This window comes from Heterodontus francisci, chromosome 39 (genome assembly GCF_036365525.1).
Source record: "Heterodontus francisci isolate sHetFra1 chromosome 39, sHetFra1.hap1, whole genome shotgun sequence".
NCBI lineage: Eukaryota > Metazoa > Chordata > Chondrichthyes > Heterodontiformes > Heterodontidae > Heterodontus > Heterodontus francisci.
The window spans coordinates 34,114,933-34,134,279 of record NC_090409.1 but is presented as its reverse complement, the minus strand read 5'-3'; the positions used below and the strand labels follow the sequence as shown (position 1 = coordinate 34,134,279).

The 19,347-nt window shown below is 42.3% G+C and overlaps 3 protein-coding genes across 4 annotated transcripts in view; 1 reads left to right on the top strand and 2 right to left on the bottom strand.

The window, feature by feature from the left end:
* Positions 1-19,347, top strand: part of LOC137352710 (carcinoembryonic antigen-related cell adhesion molecule 5-like) — a 721,824-nt gene that overhangs the window by 492,360 nt on the left and 210,117 nt on the right. The gene's annotated exons all lie outside the window — the stretch shown is intronic.
* Positions 1-19,347, bottom strand: part of LOC137352906 (uncharacterized) — a 227,969-nt gene that overhangs the window by 189,034 nt on the left and 19,588 nt on the right. The gene's annotated exons all lie outside the window — the stretch shown is intronic.
* On the bottom strand, positions 4,638-15,186 carry LOC137352682 (carcinoembryonic antigen-related cell adhesion molecule 5-like). The gene is made up of 9 exons (XM_068018400.1): positions 15,125-15,186; positions 13,359-13,660; positions 11,921-12,196; positions 11,566-11,823; positions 7,676-7,799; positions 6,991-7,046; positions 5,085-5,149; positions 4,735-4,776; positions 4,638-4,667 (listed from the first exon to the last, which is right to left on the bottom strand). Exons 1-9 carry the CDS (start codon positions 15,184-15,186, stop codon positions 4,638-4,640), a joined length of 1,215 nt encoding a protein of 404 aa, XP_067874501.1.

The following is a 19,347-nucleotide window of genomic DNA, read 5'->3' as shown; positions in this document are numbered from 1 at the left end:
TGCTGGGCTCCCCCATCCTTGAGGTTGGGGATATTTGTAGTGCCTCTTACTGCTGTTCGTTGTTTAATTGTCCACTACGATTCACGATTAGATGTGGCATGACTGCATTCTTTTAAAAAAGAATAGACAGATGTACAGATACAGGTTAAGTGGGTCAACACAACTATGGCAATGATACTCAAAATGGGAAAATGTGAGGCCACCTACATTGGAATGAAGAAAGAAGAATTGGATTAATTTCTGAACAGTGAGAAATGTGGGAACAGAAGTAGGCCATTGCATCCAACAAGCCCATTCCACCATTTAATGAGATCACAACTGACTTGTGTGAACTGAATAATTCCATATCTCTTACTACATTTGACTTACAAAAATCTATCACTCTCAGATTTGGAATTATTCATTGAGATAACTTTTTTTTGGTGAGAGCTCCAAACTTCTGCCATCACTTGTTTGCAGCATTGTTACCGAACCTCTCTCCTGAGTTTTCTGGCTCTGATTTTAAGGATATGACTCCTTGTCCCAGAATTCCCCAGCAGTGAACAAAATTCCTTTCACAAACCAAAAACCTCAATTACCCTTTAGCCTTCTAATTCCAAGGAAATACAAGTCTATGATCCTCATAATTTAACATTCTGGTGAATCTGTGCCACATTTCTACCAAAGCTAATTGCCCAGTCAGTTGTGAAGTGAGGGCACTCACTGCTGGACCTGAAGAAAGCTGCCCACAAGGATCCAGCAATCTCTGTGGCATGGATTTTACCAACCTCGATGCAAATTTCATTCTGGTGTCACCTGAAGGGTATTACAGGCATCCAGCAACAATACTGTCATCAAGCAAGCTAAGCAATCACATCAAAGAATTCTCACACAGAGCAAATCAGGAAGTAAAAAACACTGTTTATTTCACTTTTTTAAGTATTTTACAGACAGCAAAATAAAAATTGGGTCAGACACATGGGATTAAGTTAGAAGCTGAAATATCACAGACTTCAAAAAAAAAAATTAAACCTGTTGAATTTTTTTCACAATGAAGAAATTTGACATTCCACAACATAAAATAGATTTTTAGGGCCAGAGAGATGGTTCGGCAACAATCATGTACTCAGTTTGCAGTTAAACACCTTTCAACAAGACATCTCTTCTCCAAGGGTTTGTTTTTTTACAGCAAGACAAATAGCATAAAAGTGGAATTTCACATCCATTCAGTGATTTCTAAAGATGTTCATCAATGGGGACTTCATCAGTGCACCCTGTTGAGGATCAGTGAATTACTGACAGCAATTCAGTGTTTAACTGTGCATGTGCAATTTTGCTGTCATGACAACTGCAAAATCCATAAAATCTCCTTTCTAAGGTGGGGTGCCCATCACTATACACAGCATTCCAGATATGATCTGAACCAGGAAATGTAGAACAACAAATTTATTCAGTAGTCCAGGTACACAAATCATTAAAAGACAGTTACAAAAATCAAACTGTCCAATGGAATATTGGTGCTTATCACAAGGAGGATCCAGTACAAAGAGAAGAAACCATGCAGGTTGACTAGAGTGATACCAGGGACTAAATGGTTGAATTCTGAGGACCGGTTGTATAACACTGTTTTCTATTTGCTTGAGTATGCGAGACTGCAGGATGATCTAGTTGATGTGTTTAACATGTTAAAGGGATTTCAGAGGATAGGTACAGAGAAACTGTTGCCTCTTGTTTGGGGATCAAGACCAAGAGGATAAAATCTTAATTTTAAAAATTATTCCTGGGAAATGGGCATTGCTAACAAGACCAACATGAATTACTCATCCCGAGTTGGCCTCGAAAAGGTGACAATGACACTTCTGCTTGAAGCACCGCTGTCCCAGAGGTGAAAATACACCCATAGTTCTGTTTGGTAAGGAATGTCAGAATTTTGACCCAGCACCCATGAAGAAATCAGTACATATATCTAGGTCAGGATGGTGTGTGACCTGGAGGTGATGGTCCCAAGCACCTGATGCATTAGTCCTTTCTGGTGGTGGAGGTTGCCACTTTGTGAAACCCGACTGGATGCCTGTGGATGATGTCAATGTGGGACAGCATGAAGATGAGTCAGTGGAAGTGGTAAAAGATAGACATTGAGTGCCTTGAGAAGCAATAGTTTGGGGTGAGAAGCAAAGCCACTGCTGCAGATGCTGTGGTTACAATTTGATAGGTAAGAGTGAAATCAAGCACCAGCTCTCCCACTGAGCTAGACAACAGAGGAGAGGTGTTGGAGGAGGTTGGAATGCTCACCCGTTATAGGCAGCAGGAAGATTGAGGAGGATGAGGAGGGAAATGCATGATGGTCAAAGTAACAGAGGATGCCATTTGTGATTGACTAGGGCCGTGTCATTGATCTCTCAAGGTGGAAAACTGATTTGAGAGTTTCAAACATGGAGTTGCAGAAAAGATGGACGTGGATAGGAGAGGCAAACAGAAGCCGAGATTTATCATTGTTCTCCAGAATGATCCCAGAGTAATGGGCGGTTTCAGCACAGGAAAGTGTGGCTTGCTGTGATTGAGTGAGATCTGATTATGGATGGCTCAACCAGTTGTGTACAGAAGCACATATACCTGAATCACTGATGAAACAAAGAGTAGTGCCATACCAAGGGGAACAACTGGGATGGGAAAGAGTAAAGTTCTTCCTGGAAACAAGGGGCATTAAACTTGGAGCTAAAGTATTGGTCAAGAACATCAACAGCTGCAGATGCATCATCATGAATGGAAGACCAAAGGTAAGGCAGTTAGAAGTTTGAAAGTGACATGAACAATAATTTAGGGACGGCTTTTTCCAGAAGAAAAACAGGAAGGCAAGTAGTCAGAGATGGACAAGCAGATGATTGAGAACATTGAAGTAGAGAGGCCATGTTCAATGCTAGGTTGAGTGGTGGCAATGGATATCAATTTATAGTCATTTGGAAGGATAGTTGTACTGAGGTTGGAAGAGGACTGAAATCAGAGAAGAAAAGGAAAGCTGAGGTAAGATGGAGATTGAAATCATTACTATGAGGAATGGTTCAGTTGAGAATTTTGGGGGTGGCAGTGAAGAAGAATTTTCAAAGAACATGAGAAAAGTATCTTTGAAACAACATCTTCATGAATTTGCTGTCCTTCTGTTGCAACAAGTCACAAATCGACAGTGTCCTGGTCACCAATAAAGTTACTGCCTGTGGAAACAAATATACAAATAATGTTGATTCTAAGTATGTATAATTTCAGTGAAATGTCCTGTTTTTGGGAAATAGCAACAGATTTCATTGCTTATGTGAAGGTGCAATCTATGCTCCTGCAAGGTTAGAGTGGATTGTTGGGTGTGAGATATTACATAAAGCTACTGAATGTACTGGAAAAGATAATGTGAGCTGTGGTCAGGAGGTGAAACTTGTTTGCCTGCTGAAAATTGGAAGTAATTAGGATTTTTTTCTTGTGTCATGTACACTTGGAATGCATGCCTCATAGGGGATAACTTTAATGTAGTTTTAACATAGCTGTATAAAATAATGGCTCTTCAGTGGTGTTGTTCAGCTGTGGATTGATTAGCACAGAAGAGTAGAGCCTTGACAGCACATGGAGAAACATGATCTGATTGGCCCAAACACAGGTATGTTTTACGAGCTGGGTCTTCAGTGTTGATCAAGAGCATAAACATTGATTTTCCTGCTCTCCTCATCTGGAATGTTAGAGTCTCCAAAACCCCCAAATCATGTGATGTCTGCCAAAGCCCAAAACAATTTTTAAAAAATATATATTCTTTCATGGGATGTGGGCGTCGCAGGCCAGGCCAGCATTTATTGCCCATCCCTAATTGCCCTTGAACTGAGTGGCTTGCTCGGCCATTTCAAGGGCATGTAAGAGTCAACCACATTGCTGTGGATCTGGAGTCACATGCAGGCCAGACCAGGTAAGGAAAGCAGATTTCCTTCCCGAAAGGACATTAGTGAACCTAATGGGTTTTTACAACAATCAACAATGGCCATCATTAGACTAGCTTTAAGTTCCAAATTTATTAATTGAATTCAAATTCCCCCTTCTGCTGCGGTGGGATTCGAACCCATGTCCCCAGAGCAATACCTGGGTCTCTGGGTTACTAGTCCAGTCACAATACCAGTATGCCACCGTACATCTTTAGTGCTTGGCACAGAATAGTAGGTTATCTTTAGAAGCAGGGAAGCTCACTAATTGGAAGCTCTACGTTACAATAATTATCTGAAATCAGCATTCTCAGTTGTTACTTTGTTTGCATTCTGTTCAATGTCTGAAATCTTTGGTTCAAAACAACAACATTTAGGGAAACGATCCGAAGATCAATATTCAGCACATTCACAATAAACCCAAACTACATGCGTTATTATCAAGAAGGGCACAGTATCTGAGTGGACCGTCCACCCAGAAGTCTCGAGTTCAAAGCTCACCATGGAATGTTCTGAAATTGAACTCACCATATCTGGTCATTTGTGAGCTAGCACTGGAAAACTGCTATGAAATTATATTTGTTGTAAAACCCTATGGTCAATGTTAAAATTGTAAATTTTTCTACCCACATACCTCACCAGTTCATCATAAACTGACCGATCCTGCAGTTTTAGTTTCTGTTAAAATAAAAAGGTAGTTGTTAGTTAACAGAAATACAGCGTGACAACAGAGAACTGAAGTGAAATATAGAATTAAGTGCAAGTGAATGCTTTGAAGAAATACATAAAATAATGTCCTTACCGTGTACGTAGAGTTTTCATCAAGTGGTTGTGTAGCTCTCTCCTGTACAAAAACAATTTGGAAAAACAAGTTGTAAACAGGTACACAAGCTGGTGAGGTGGAAAGTGAGGACAAGGGGAACCCGGTCACGGTCTGGGAGGGAGGGGAAGGGGTGAGGACAGAAGTGCAGGAAATGAGCCAGACATGGTTGAAGGCCCATTTCTGTCAACCGTCCTTTATCCTCAACCGAGGATTCCCCCCCTCACCGCCCCCCCGCCACCCTCTGTGGTTGTGATGGTTGTAAATGAGCATAAATTGTCTTTAGTTTAATGAGTTCACCAATGTGATGATGTTAATACAATTATACCAACCTTTTGCGTTCCTGGGGTATTTTCATCGGGCCTTACTGAATTCTCAATGACTGTAGCATAAATGTCTGTGAGAATACAAAACGTATAATCAGTCCTGAAAATATCATCATATAATCATGGAATAACACAGCATAGAAAGAAACCCTTCAGCCCATCGTGCCAATATCAGCACTTTGAAAGAGCTGTCAAGTTAATCTGATTCACCAGCCCTTTTGCCATCACCTTGCAAATAATTTTCCCATAAGGTATTCATCCAATTCCCTTTTGAAAGTTACCAGTGAATTTGCTTCAACCACCCTTTCAGGCAGTACATTCCAGATCAGATCAATGAACCATTCTAGATCCCATCAGAATTAGAACAAATGATTTATATGGGAAGAAATTACAGCTTTTCGTTCTTTTTCTTCTGTTGCTGTTTTTTTGAGTGGATTCTGTGCTTACCAACTTAAAGGTTACTGGGGTAGTAAGATTAATTTTATGATTAAAGGGTACAGCTGGAACAGACTTAATCAAGGAATACAAATCAAGTCAATCTACCAAATAACAAGGGTCATTTTGACTTTGTGCGATCGTGTGAAATGAGATAGCGAGTCGGAATCCCAATTTATGGCCGGAACAGCGGGTCAGATGGTGGCATGCGGGCGGCGTAAAATTGAGCGGCAGGCTCCGGGAGGCCTACCCGACCCGATTCTGCCTCTGGACAAGTTTACAGAGGTCAGGTGGCGGGGGGGACGGGGCGGGGGGGTGGGAAACGGCCCACCCTCCCGCCCGCGGCCAATCAAGACCCTTATGTGGCCACTTAATGGCCCTTTAAGGGCCCTCGCCCGCCTCCCAAGGCAAGCGGGTGTGCCGGAGATGTGAAAGGCCACCCAGTGATAGCTGCTTGCCTTTTCGTGGGGGCATGGCAGTCGGGCATAGGGTGCCCGATTGAGGGTCACCCCCTGCCTCCCAACCTACCTTGGGGCCCAAGACACCTCCCCTCCCCCCAGAGCACCACTCCAGCCTCACCAGGGAAGGACCGATCCCCCTGGTGAGGCATGCCCCTACCTACCTTCCCTCCTCGATCCATGGCATCGGCTTGGCTGCAATCCCAGCAGTGACAACCACTCCTGCCGGCCCACTGATTGGCTGGCAGCTCACTGAGGCGGGACCTCCTCCCTCAAGTGGATGCAAGTCCCGCCTCGGGACAACTAAAGCCTGGGGATCCATAAAATACAGGACGGATTTTCGGGCTAGGCAGAAGTGGGTTCGCCAACGACTTTCACATCAGAGTCCAGCTCCCGTCCATCCACCTTAAAATTCCGGCCTATATTTTTCAAGATAAATCGGGAGAGATATAAAATGGGCTGCCAATTCGCTATCACTCAGACACAAGGGAAAAATTATCCCCAATACTTCATTATGTGGGTGTTAGTGGAGCTGAGTGGCATTACAAATGGAGCGCCTGATTAGTAAACAACAAATGTTTTAGCCTCAGTAAAACTTCCATCTCATGGACAACTCTGTATGTCTGGATAAATCGATTAGGTCTTGAGCTGTTAAAAGGAATACACAAGTTTATGCAAGATGAGAAAATCACGTGAAAATAGAGACAGAAGGAGATTGGACGTTATAAAGGATTGTTTCCTTTCACCATTCACAATTTAGTGTTGTGTTGAAAACCGGTGTTAAACAGAACATTGAGTTAAACATGTGCTAATGTCATCTTTGTTCCAAACCAGCATGCGATTATTTCTTTTGCAAGAGGGCTTGTTCAGTGAGGTTATCCTCATGTAGGTGCAAACACAAAGCTTTAGCTTCAAAATCTGTATGATATATGGTTAGTTAAATTAAATTTCGAAACAACAAAAACTGTTACAATTTGCATTGACACAGCAACCTGGAAATGCTGAAATATTTCACTTACGGTTTACTGTTGAATTAATGTTCGTATCATTTTGCTCCTGTGTTGGACCTTTCATCCTAAACAAATGTTATGCAACAGACCAAAATGTGAACTTTTCAAGAAGATATTTTATTGCAATGATTCATTAAATATGATCTGCAACAGAAATTCTATTTATAAATGATGAATGAGAACTGTTCTGCTAACTGGAGGGAACAAATTTCATGCATTGTAATCGATCTCTGGATCAGCAATCAGGTTCATATATCTTCAGGTGAAGTGGGATAGAGCAAATCATTTAAACAGAACTTGGAGATTCCCAGTATAAAGCTGTACATTGTGTCCTTATTGTTAAACGATTATTTATGTTATTATTTATAGTCAAATATCAAAACATGGGGTTATTGTGGAAGAAGAGAAAAGTTGTTGGAAATCTAAATGATTCTCTGTACTACAGTTTGAAGGCTGGGAGATGCAAAACTAAGTCAACAGTGGAGCAGTTATAATACCAAAATGAGGAGATAATTCAGCAAATTTCGATCAGTCTGAAAAATAAACCATCATCATTAACTGCAGGAATATACCTTATAACTATATACATTTGAACAGTGACACAGAAATATTTGGAAACAACTTTTTACAAAACCTACTTAACTTTAATCCAAAACTACTCACGGTACAGGTAAAATTTGAGTGCAAGATTTACCTGCCTGCTTTCCTTCTGACCAACCATGCAATTAACCCGCTGATCAAACCCAGACTAAGAAGAACAGCAATCGCTATCCCTGCTTTGCCGCCGCTGCTGATATTATTGTCGCCATTGGTTTGAGCTGAAAATACAATTAGGGAAAATATTGAACGTGATTGTCACACGCCAGAAAGAATTACACTTCAGTTGCAATGTGTATATATTTCATATTTTATTGCCATAGTGTTTGACTGTTTCCAAGTTGCAAATATTACAAAGAATAAAAATGGCCATGATTAAATCTGGCACAGTTAATAGTCACCTCATTTAAATACAAGTCTGTGTAACTGCATGATTGACAAGTTAGTTCAGTCCCTATGCTGTTGATCTCACAATACATTTTTCGTTATTCTCTACAGCTCTTGCTGTTCCTTGGCCCAGCCCAGCACTGAATACAATCCCGGTTGTTGTTCGTGTTTTCTTCCAAAACTCCACGAAGCATTAGGTTCTTTGTCACTCCCCAAACTAAAATGTTGTCTCAGCTGCAACGTATCTTTCAAACTTTTTTTTTTATCTTCCATTCTCAGAGTCTTGCAATCGGGTGGATTTTCTTGTCACAATCAAAAACTGGATGAAATTGGCATTAGGTATTCAACAATGTGCAGAATTGGTGAGACTGATTCAATAGTCCATTTTAGTCTGAGTCACATTTTCCTTGACACTGAAGCCACTGGGATTGGGAACCTCAGCTACTGGTAAAAACAAGCGATAGCAGAGCCACCACCTGTTACACACCATGCCCGATTTTCCCTCCAAGAACTGAAAGGAAATGAAAGCTAAATGGTAGATTCTTAATCAAATGCAACCTGTGCTGGGACGAGGGAGCAGTACCACAGGACATGTGCGATGCCAATATCATCACCCTCTCTAAGAACAAGGGTGACTGTGTTGACTGCAACAACTACCGTGGAATCTCCCTGCTCAGCATAGTGGGAAAGGTCTTCGCTCGAGTCGCTTTAAACAGGCTCCAGAAGCTGGCTGAGCGTGTATACCCTGAGGCACAGTGTGGCTTTCGAGCAGAGAGATCCACCATTGACATGCTGTTCTCCCTTCGCCAGCTACAGGAGAAATGCCGCGAACAACAGATGCCCCTCTACGTTGCTTTCATTGATCTCACCAAAGCCTTTGACTTCGTCAGCAGACGTGGTCTCTTCAGACTACTAGAAAAGATCGGATGTCCACCAAAGCTACTAAGTATCATCACCTCATTCCATGACAATATGAAAGGCACAATATAGCATAGCGGCGCCTCATCAGACCCCTTTCCGATCCTGAGTGGCGTGAAACAGGGCTGTGTTCTCGCACCTACACTGTTTGGGATTTTCTTCTCCCTGCTGCTCTCACACACGTTCAAGTCCTCTGAAGAAGGAATTTTCCTCCACACAAGATCAGGTGGCAGGTTGTTCAACCTTGTCCGCCTAAGAGCGAAGACCAAAGTACGGAAAGTCCTCATCAGGGAACTCCTCTTTGCTGACGATGCTGCATTAACATCTCACACTGAAGAGTGTCTGCAGAGTCTCATCGACAGGTTTGCGGCTGCCTGCAACGAATTTGGCCGAACCATCAACCTCAAGAAAACGAACATCATGGGACAGGACGTCAGAAATGTTCCATCCATCAATATCGGCGACCATGCTCTGGAAGTGATTCAAGAGTTCACCTACCTAGGCTCAACTATCACCAGTAACCTGTCTCTCGATGCAGAAATCAACAAGCGCATGGGAAAGGCTTCCACTGCTATGTCCAAGAGAGTGTGGGAAAATGGCGCACTGACACGGAACACAAAAGTCTGAGTGTATCAAGCCTGTGTCCTCAGTACCTTGCTCTACGGCAGCGAGGCCTGGACAACGTACGTCAGCCAAGAGCGCCGTCTCAATTCATTCCATCTTTGCTGCCTCCGGCGAATCCTTGGCACCAGGTGGCAGGACTGTATCTCCAACACAGAAGTCCTCGAGGTGGCCAACATCCCCAGCATATACACCCTACTGAGCCAGCGGAGCTTGAGATGGCTTGGACATGTGAGCCACATGGAAGATGGCAGGATCCCCAAGGACACACTGCACAGCGAGCTCGCCACTGGTATCAGACCCACTGGCTGTCCATGTCTCCACTTTAAAGACGTCTGCAAACGCAACATGAAGTCCTGTAACATTGATCACAAGTCGTGGGAGTCAGTTGCCAGTGATCGCCAGAGTTGGCGGGCAGCCACAATGGCGGGGCTAAAGTGTGGCGAGTCGAAGGGACCGAGCAGTTGGCAGGAAAAAAGACAGAAGCGCAAGGGGAGAGCCAACCGTGTAACAGCCCCGACAGCCAATTTTATCTGCAGCACCTGTGGAAGAGTCTGTCACTCTAGAATTGGCCTTTATAGCCACTCCAGGCGCTGCTTCACAAACCGCTGACCACCTCCAGGCGCTTACCCATTGTCTCTCGAGCCAAGGAGGCCAAAGAAAGAAGAAGAGCAGGAACTGAGTTCTGTTGTGGTGCAGCTACACAATTATCTAAAAGCAGGATTTAAACTCCACAAATAATATTCTAGGTTTTATGCACCTAAATCTATTGAATGCAAAAATCAATGAGGTGACGAAAAGTCTTCACAATGCATTAACCAACGTTTGGTTATAGAGCATTGTGTGCAGTTCTGGGTATAACTGGGAAATAATGAAAGGATATAGATAAGCTGAAGGATTCAAAATCTAGATTTTTTTCACTGCAACTGCGAAGATTAAGGCAGGAGAGAATGCAAGTGCTCAAAATTGTGAAAGGAGTTTAAATAGAGAAAGACTGCAGTCTCATTTCCATAAACTAGGAAACGGTGCATCGACATTAGTTTTGATCTAGAAACCAAAAAGGAGAAGGTGATAATCGATTACTCATGCAAAGATTATTAAAATATGGAGCTACTGTTCCTTATTCAATCATGACACCGAAGCGGGAGCTAGATACACATTTCAAGCAACAGTTGAAAATTTAAGGGGAAATAGCAGGGACAGTGAAGTCACAAAACAAGGCAGTATTTGGGATAATGTGGACAGGCTATTTCTGGGCATCGACTAGAATCGAGTGCCCTTGTGAAACAAAAAGTTACACATGCACAAATGAATGTGTATGTGCTGATAACACAAGAATTATATACATGACACATCATACACACTACTGAGTCAACGGCGCTTGAGATGGCTTGGCCATGTGAGCCGCATGGAAGATGGCAGGATCCCCAAAGACACATTGTACAGCGAGCTCGCCACTGGTATCAGACCCACCGGCCGTCCATGTCTCCGCTTTAAAGACGTCTGCAAACGCGACATGAAATCCTGTGACATTGATCACAAGTCGTGGGAGTCAGTTGCCAGCGTCCGCCAGAGCTGGCGGGCAGCCATAAAGACGGGGCTAAAGTGTGGCGAGTCGAAGAGACTTAGTAGTTGGCAGGAAAAAAGACAGAGGCGCAAGGGGAGAACCAACTGTGTAACAGCCCCGACAAACAAATTTCTCTGCAGCACCTGTGGAAGAGCCTGTCACTCTAGAATTGGCCTTTATAGCCACTCCAGGCGCTGCTTCACAAACCACTGACCACCTCCAGGCGCTTATCCATTGTCTCTTGAGATAAGGAGGCCAAAGAACAAGAACAAATCATATTACATTATGTATGAGAACATTTGGACTATTCTCTTTAGAATAGTTTACATATCCCTGGATAACATACCCTGATCAAAATCTTACTCAGAATTTCCTTATCCCTTAGGCAGCTAGAACAGTACATCAGACTATTTCAGATGAAGGAAATGCATTCACAGTTACAGTTCTGGTAAAAGTTTCAAAGTAATAAAAAGTGCAGTGAAATATTTACTTACCTTGGACAGTTACCTGTACAGTAGCATTACTGCTTTTTTGGGTTATGATGTTATTAACCTGACAAGTATAATTCCCAGCATGATTCGAGCTTATTGAGTCAATGTTGTAAATTTGTCCTGTCTTTAACAGCCTAGTCCCATTGTACCATTCATATGCACCAGCTGGGACTGATAGAGCAGAACAATTAAATTCAAGAGGTTCCCCCTGTTCAGCCCAAATTGGCCCTGGGGGTGCAATAATGACATTCTCTGGTCCATCTATTAAAAAAAAACATCAAGTATGTGGTTTCTGTGTAACTAAGATAGTCACTAATATTAAATACAAACTACTGTTTTGAGCTCCCTGTGTGCTTACAATTAATTTGCAGGACAGTATCTCCAGAATCTCTGCTAAAATCATTGCTTGCATTACATTTGTATATTCCTGAATCCTTTCTGTTAACACGGAGTATAGTCAGTGTAACATTGTCCGGAGATGTTAGTATTCTGTCATTATCCTGGATCGTGTGATTATCCTTATACCATATCCGTGATTGTACAAAGCCCAAGGCGTGACAAGTTAGTAAAATGGTATCGATGTTTTCCACTGGTTTTGAATTGTTGGATGATACAGTGACGGTTATAACTGGTTCTGTAAATACAATTAAAAAGGAAACGGGTTACATCATTTTCTACACCTCATTCAGCGGTTGTTCCGGTAATAAATTCATCTTCTTAAACACGTCACTTTTCTTCTTTAATGACTTAATTCCAATTCGATCTGATATTCAACTAGAAACCAGACAAACTAGATCTAATTTAACGTTGTTAAATCTGATATACGGATAACTAAATTCTGCAATTATAGGTGTTATTGGTTTACAAAAACATAAATAACACTCATGAATTGGTGATAAATTAGTGAGGCTGAAGAATTCACAGAAAAATAATAGTTTATTGAAGAATAAGAGTTGTTTAGAAGGAGAAAAGAACTGTGGAAGGAACTTACTTTTTAGAGGAACCTTTGTTTAAATTTTATTTTGAGTAAAATGATTCTTGTGTATTTGCAGCATCAATAATTGGTGGTGGTCACCAAGTCAATGGAAGTGAATTCGGGATGGAACGTGTAATGGGTGCCAGATGCAATAACAACCATTTTGTGTCCCCAAAGTAACATTTCACCTCCTAAATGTTCTTAAATTAATATATTTGTGGAATGTTATATTTAAATGTTAATTTTCTGAAAGCTGAATGGCTTTGCAGAGGGTGCAGAAGAGATTTACTAGAATGGGTCCAGAGTTGAGGGTGTACAATTATGTGGATATAATGGAGAAGCTGGTGTTGTTCTCCTTACAGTAGAGAAGGCGACAGGGAGATTTGATAGACATTTGGAAAACCAATTAGAATGAAAGTTCTTGGCGAATGCAGGTCCTTTTAAGATCCTTTAAGAAGCAAAATACGAAACAGCTTCCACCCTTGATATGTGAGTGTGTCTCTATCTCTCCTATATTCAATGTCAAAGTCTCCAGTTAGAAATGTATAAGTAAGAAAGTGGGAGACAGATTAAGGATTAAAACTATTTGATAATTTGATTCTTATAGCATCAATTTGAAGATTATTTAGAAATGTTTGTTAGTGTAACCGATACATTGATAGCCAGAAGTTTATCACAAAACAGGACCGAGGAACTCCATTTTCTTAATCAATGACCTATTCAAGTTCAGTCTATTTGTAGAATTAACTATTAGACAGCTTCACCATTCCACTGGTGGACAACAAACAAATCTAATAAAATGGAGAAATGTGTTACCTACCTATTACAGCTATTTGTTTAGTTAAGGCACTGTACCTTTTGGTTACATTGTTAAAGGCCTGACAGGTATAATTTCCACTGTCATTTAAAGTAATGCTATCAATGATAAGTTGTTGCTCTTTTTGTTGAAGAGAGGTACCATTCAGATACCATTCCAATTCAGTGGGTGGGCTTGAGTCCACAGAACATGAAAAAGTAACAGTTCTTCTAGTAATGTAAAGAGGTAAATCAGGGTTAGTGGATATATTAGGGAGATCTGGTCCATCTAAAATAAGTGCACAAATGGATTGCAATAAAATTATGCTAAAATGAAAAGCAGTAGCGGACTGTATAAATATGAAGACCACCACCACAGAAACTACACACCCATGTGTTTTCTACACACTATCAATCACACTGGTATATAAACTTAAGTCAACAAATTGTAGAGACAACATTTACTGTAAAATCACCCACTGGACTGTTTCTGTCCTGCACAAATTGTACCAATGTTGGATCACAATTTATTATTTTGAAGGAAAATTTCTGCAAAATTATATTTTGATTTGCTCATTTACGCTTTTCCACAAAACCAGATTTCCAGTTTTTGGGATCTAAAAATTAAATAATTAACTTCATGGCAAATATTAAACAGCAGTTTAATCCCAAGCTCCCGCTGAAGTATCACAAAACTATTCTCATACTGCTTACATGAAGCTGGTATAGATGATATCACTAGCAATAGACTTAATAGCAATGGGTAGTGTTATCTTAATTCAATGGTGTGTAAGTGCAAAAGAGTTCTTTCATTTAAGATTATTTTGTAAATAAGCAGATGTCTATGCAACATGAGCTGATAAATATCACTGCCTATCATTTTTCTTACAAGTTCTGTCTCTAAAAGGTCAAATTATTTCAAGTGTACTTCTCCAGGTAAATAAACTCATAATAAATTATCCTTGCTTCATTGAAGCAATGAGGTTTGGACATACACGTTTCAATGAATAAATCTTACTGCAACCAAAAGACAAATTAGTACCTATTGCCTAATTAGATATTCCTTAGTTCTCATGTGTGAATCAGCTTATAAAAAGTGTCAATTTAAACAGAGAGGATGAAATGTAAAATGTTGGATCTAACCAGCTTTAGTCCTTACCATGTGGAGCAATGTGTTGTATTAATGTAGATGGAATTCAAAACACTGGATATTTGAACAAAGAGGCAACAGTCACATATGGGCTGAGATTTATCACTTTGTGAAAAGGCAAATGAACAACTTATACAGCAAAGGGAAAAAAAGGTTAGTGAAGAATGTGCTGACATTGTTTGCAAGGTCCTCTGTGCGATTAAAGGGGGAAGAAAAGGAAAAGAAAAGAAACATTTTTAAGGAGCTGTTAATGCTTCCAGTTGAACAGCAAAGAGAAATTGTGCAAAAAAGCAAAATACTGCAAATGTTGGAAATCTGAAACAAAAAAGAAAATGCTGGAAATACTCAGCGGGTCAGGCAGCATCTGTGGAGAGAGAAACAGAGTTAACGTTTCAGGACTGTGATCTAACATCCGGACTGACAAAGATTAGAAATGATATAGGTTATGGTTTTGGAAGGAGGGAATGCCAGAGCCTAGGGCCAAGCATAGAGCAATTAAAATAGGGGATGCCAAATGCCCAGAATCAGAAGAATGCAGACAACTCTAAGGCTTATAGGGCTGGATGAGGCTACAGAGATAGGGAGATAGAATCATGTTGTAACCCTGGCATAAGATCTCAATGCCTCAGGGATACGGTCACCTATGTATGGACCCTTGCTTCATCAGCTTGGACCAGGAGAAGGCTTTTGACAGATACCACATGTCTACATGATGAACATGCTCTCCAAAATTGGGTTTGTGGAAGGAATCCACAATTGGATCAAACTGCGCTACACAAACATCAGTAGCGCAGTTTCAATAAATGGGTAGTAATTAGAAAGTTTTCCAATTAAACTTGGGAGTCAGGCAGGGCTGTCCCAGGCAGGGCGTCTCCTTTCCCTCATCTTGTTTGTTTGCTGTACTGAACCTTTACCAGCAGAAAGAATGTGGGCATAAGAGCAGTGACAATCCCAGGCAGCGGCGGCACTTACGTGAAAGCCTTCCTGTACATGGATGACACCGCCATCTTCTGCTCGGTTCTTGTCATTTCACAGGCTAATGAGTTTGAACTGGCCTCAGGAGCCAAAGTTAATCACGACAAGTGCGAGGCCATGTTCTTTGGTAACTGGATTGACTGATCCTTTGTCCCCTTCACTATCAGGTCAGGTGACCTGAAGGTGCTGGGGATATGATTCAGAAGGCCCAGGGCGTGTCCCAAAAACTGGAAGAAGCGTATAGCCATGGTGAAACAGAAACATGGCATGTGGGCGCTTCATTCTCTCTTCAGTGCAGGTAAGAACCTGGTCATCAAGTGTAAGGCACTCTTAGTGTTGCTGTCCATGGCGCAGGTCTGGCCCATACCCCACTCCTGTGCTGTGGTGGTCCAGCATTTTCTGTTTTGTTTCAGATTTCCAACATCTTCTGCTTTATCTGGAGTTTGAAAATGGACTGTGTCTACTGGAACACAACGTTCAAACCTCTGGATAAAAGAGTGAAAAATGTACCCAACGTCTCGTCTCCCTCATCCACGTTTGTCTGCAGGTGCATCAAGCCCCCCGGTACATAAACACCAAATGTCAAGGGCAGATGGTTGGATTCTCTCTTATTGGAGGCAATGATCATCTCCAGCAAGAGAGAATCCAAACATCTCCCCTTGATATTCAACAGCATTACCATCACTGAATCCCCCACGAGCAACAACCTGGGGGGGTTACCATTGACCAAAAACTGAACTAGATTGGCAATATAAATATTGTGGTTACAAGAGCAGGTCAGAGGCTGGGAATTTTGTGGCGAGTAACTCACACCTGACTCCCCAAAGCCTGTCCACCATCTACAAGGCACAGTCAGGAGTGTGATGGAATACTCTCCACTTGCCTGGATGTGTGCAGCTCCATCAACACTCAAGAAGCTGGACACCATCCAGGCCAATGATGTCTGCTTGATTGGCACCCCAGCTACAAACATTCACTGACGCACAATGGCAGTAGTGTGTACCATCTACAAGATGAACAGCAGCAACTCACCAAGGCTCCTTAGACAGCAACTTCCAAACCCCAACCTCTACCACCTAGAAGGACAAGAGCAGCAGTTACATGGGAATGCTACCACCTGCAAGTTACCCTCAAGCCACACACCTTTCTGATATGCGACTATATTGCCATTCCATCACAGTCACTGGGTCAAAATCCTGGAACACCCCTCCTAGCAGCACTGTGAGTTTACCTAAACCACATGGACTGCAGCAGTTCAAGAAGACCACTCACCATAAGAACCTAAGAAATAGGAGCAGGAGTAGGCCATTCAGCCCCTTAAGCCTGCCCCGCCATTCAATAAGATCATGGTTGATTTGTCCCAGGCCTCAACTCCTCTTTTGGGCCTGCTCCACATAACCCTCGACTCCCCAAGATTTCAAAAATCTATCTACCTCTTCCTTAAATACATTTAATGATCTAGCCTCCACAACTCTCTGAAGTAGAGAATTCCAGAGATTCACCACCCTCTGAGAGAAGAAATTCATTCGCATCTCAGTTTTAATGTGTGACCCCTTATTCTGGAACTAAGTATCCTCACCTCATTCCATCACAATATGAAAGGCACAATTCAACATGGTGGCTCCTCATCAGACCCCTTTCCTATCCTGAGTGGCGTGAAACAGGGCTGTGTACTCGCACCCACACTTTTTGGGATTTTCTTCTCCCTGCTGCTTTCACAAGCGTTCCAGTCCTCTGAAGAAGGAATTTTCCTCCACACAAGATCAGGGGGCAGGTTGTTCAACCTTGCCCGTCGAAGAGTGAAGTCCAAAGTACGGAAAGTCCTCATCAGGGAACTCCTCTTTGCTGACGATGCTGCTTTAACATCTCACACTGAAGAGTGCCTGCAGAGTCTCATCGACAGGTTTGCGGCTGCCTGCAACGAATTTGGCCTAACCATCAGCCTCAAGAAAACGAACATCATGGGGCAGGATGTCAGAAATGCTCCATCCATCAATATTGGCGACCACGCTCTGGAAGTGATTCAAGAGTTCACCTACCAAGGCTCAACTATCACCAGTAAGCTGTCTCTAGATGCAGAAATCAACAAGCACATGGGAAAGGCTTCCACTGCTATGTCCAGACTGGCCAAGAGAGTGTGGGAAAATGGCGCACTGACACGGAACACAAAAGTCCGAGTGTATCAAGCCTGTGTCCTCAGTACCTTGCTCTATGGCAGCGAGGCCTGGGCAACGTATGTCAGCCAAGAGCGACGTCTCAATTCATTCCATCTTCACTGCCTTCGGAGAATATTTGGCATCAGGTGGCAGGACCGTATCTCCAACACAGAAGTCCTCAAGGCAGCCAACATCCCCAGCTTATACACACTACTGAGTCAGCGGCGCTTGAGATGGCTTGGCCATGTGAGTCGCATGGAAGATGGCAGGATACCCAAAGACACATTGTACAGCGAGCTCGCCACTGGTATCAGACCCACTGGCCGTCCATGTCTCCGCTTTAAAGACGTCTGCAAACGCGACATGAAGTCCTGTGACATTGATCACAAGTCGTGGGAGTCAGTTGCCAGCGTTCGCCAGAGCTGGCGGGCAGCCATAAAGGCGGAGCTAAAGTGTGGTGAGTCAAAGAGACTTCGCAGTTGGCAGGAAAAAAGACAGGCGCAAGGAGAGAGCCAACTGTGTAACAGCCCCGACAAACAAATTTTTCTGCAGCACCTGTGGAAGAGCCTGTCACTCTAGAATTGGCCTTTATAGCCACTCCAGGCGCTGCTCCACACACCACTGACCACCTCCAGGCGCTTACCCATTGTCTCTCGAGATAAGGAGGCCAAAGAAGAAAAAGAAGATGTCCCCTAGTTCGCGATTCTCACAGCAGTGGAAACATATTCTCAACATCTACCCTGTCAAGCCCCCTTAGAATCTTATATGTTTCAATAAGATCACCTTTAATTTTCCTAAACTCCAATGAATAAAGGCCTAACCTGTTTAGCCGTTCTTGGTAAGACAACCCCTTCATCCCAGGAATCAGCCTAGTGAACCTTTTCTGAACTGCCTCCAATGCCAGTATATCCTTCCTTAAATACGGGGTCCAAAACTGTATGCAGTACTCCAGGTGTGGCCTCACCAACACCCTGTACAGTTGTAACAAGACTTCACAATTTTTAAACTCTAACCCCCTTGCAATAAAGGCCAAAATTCCACTTGCCTTCCTAATTATTTGCTGCTAACTTTTTGTGTTTCATGTACAAGAACACCCAGATCCCTCTGTACTGAAGTATTTTGTAGTCTTTCTCCATCTAAATAATAATCTGACCTTTTATTCTTCCTACCAAAGTGAATGACCTCACCCTTTCCCACATTGAACTCCATCTGCCAAGTTTTAGCCCACTCACTTAACCTATCTATATCCCTTTGCATATTCTTTGTGTCCTCATCACAACATGCCTTCTCACCTATTTTTGTATCATAAGCAAATTTGGATACACTACACTCTGTCCCTTCCTCCAAGTCAATAATATAGATAGTAAATACTTGAGGCCCTAGGACCGATTCTTGTGGCACCCCACTAGTTACGGCTTTCCAACCTGGAAAAGACCCATTAATCCCGACTCTCTGCCTTCTGTGTGTTAGCCAATCCTCAATCCATGCCAACACATTACGCCCAATACCTTGAGCTCTTATTTTGTGCAATAACCTTTTATGTGGCACCTTATCGAACGCCTTCTGAAAATCCAAATACACTACATCTACCAGTTCCCCTTTATCCACTCTGCTTGTTATATCCTCAAAGAACTCTAACAAATTTGTCAAATATGATTTTCCTTTCATAAAACCATGTTGACTCTGTTTGATTGCATTATGTTTTTCTAAATGTCCTGCTATTTCTTCCTTAA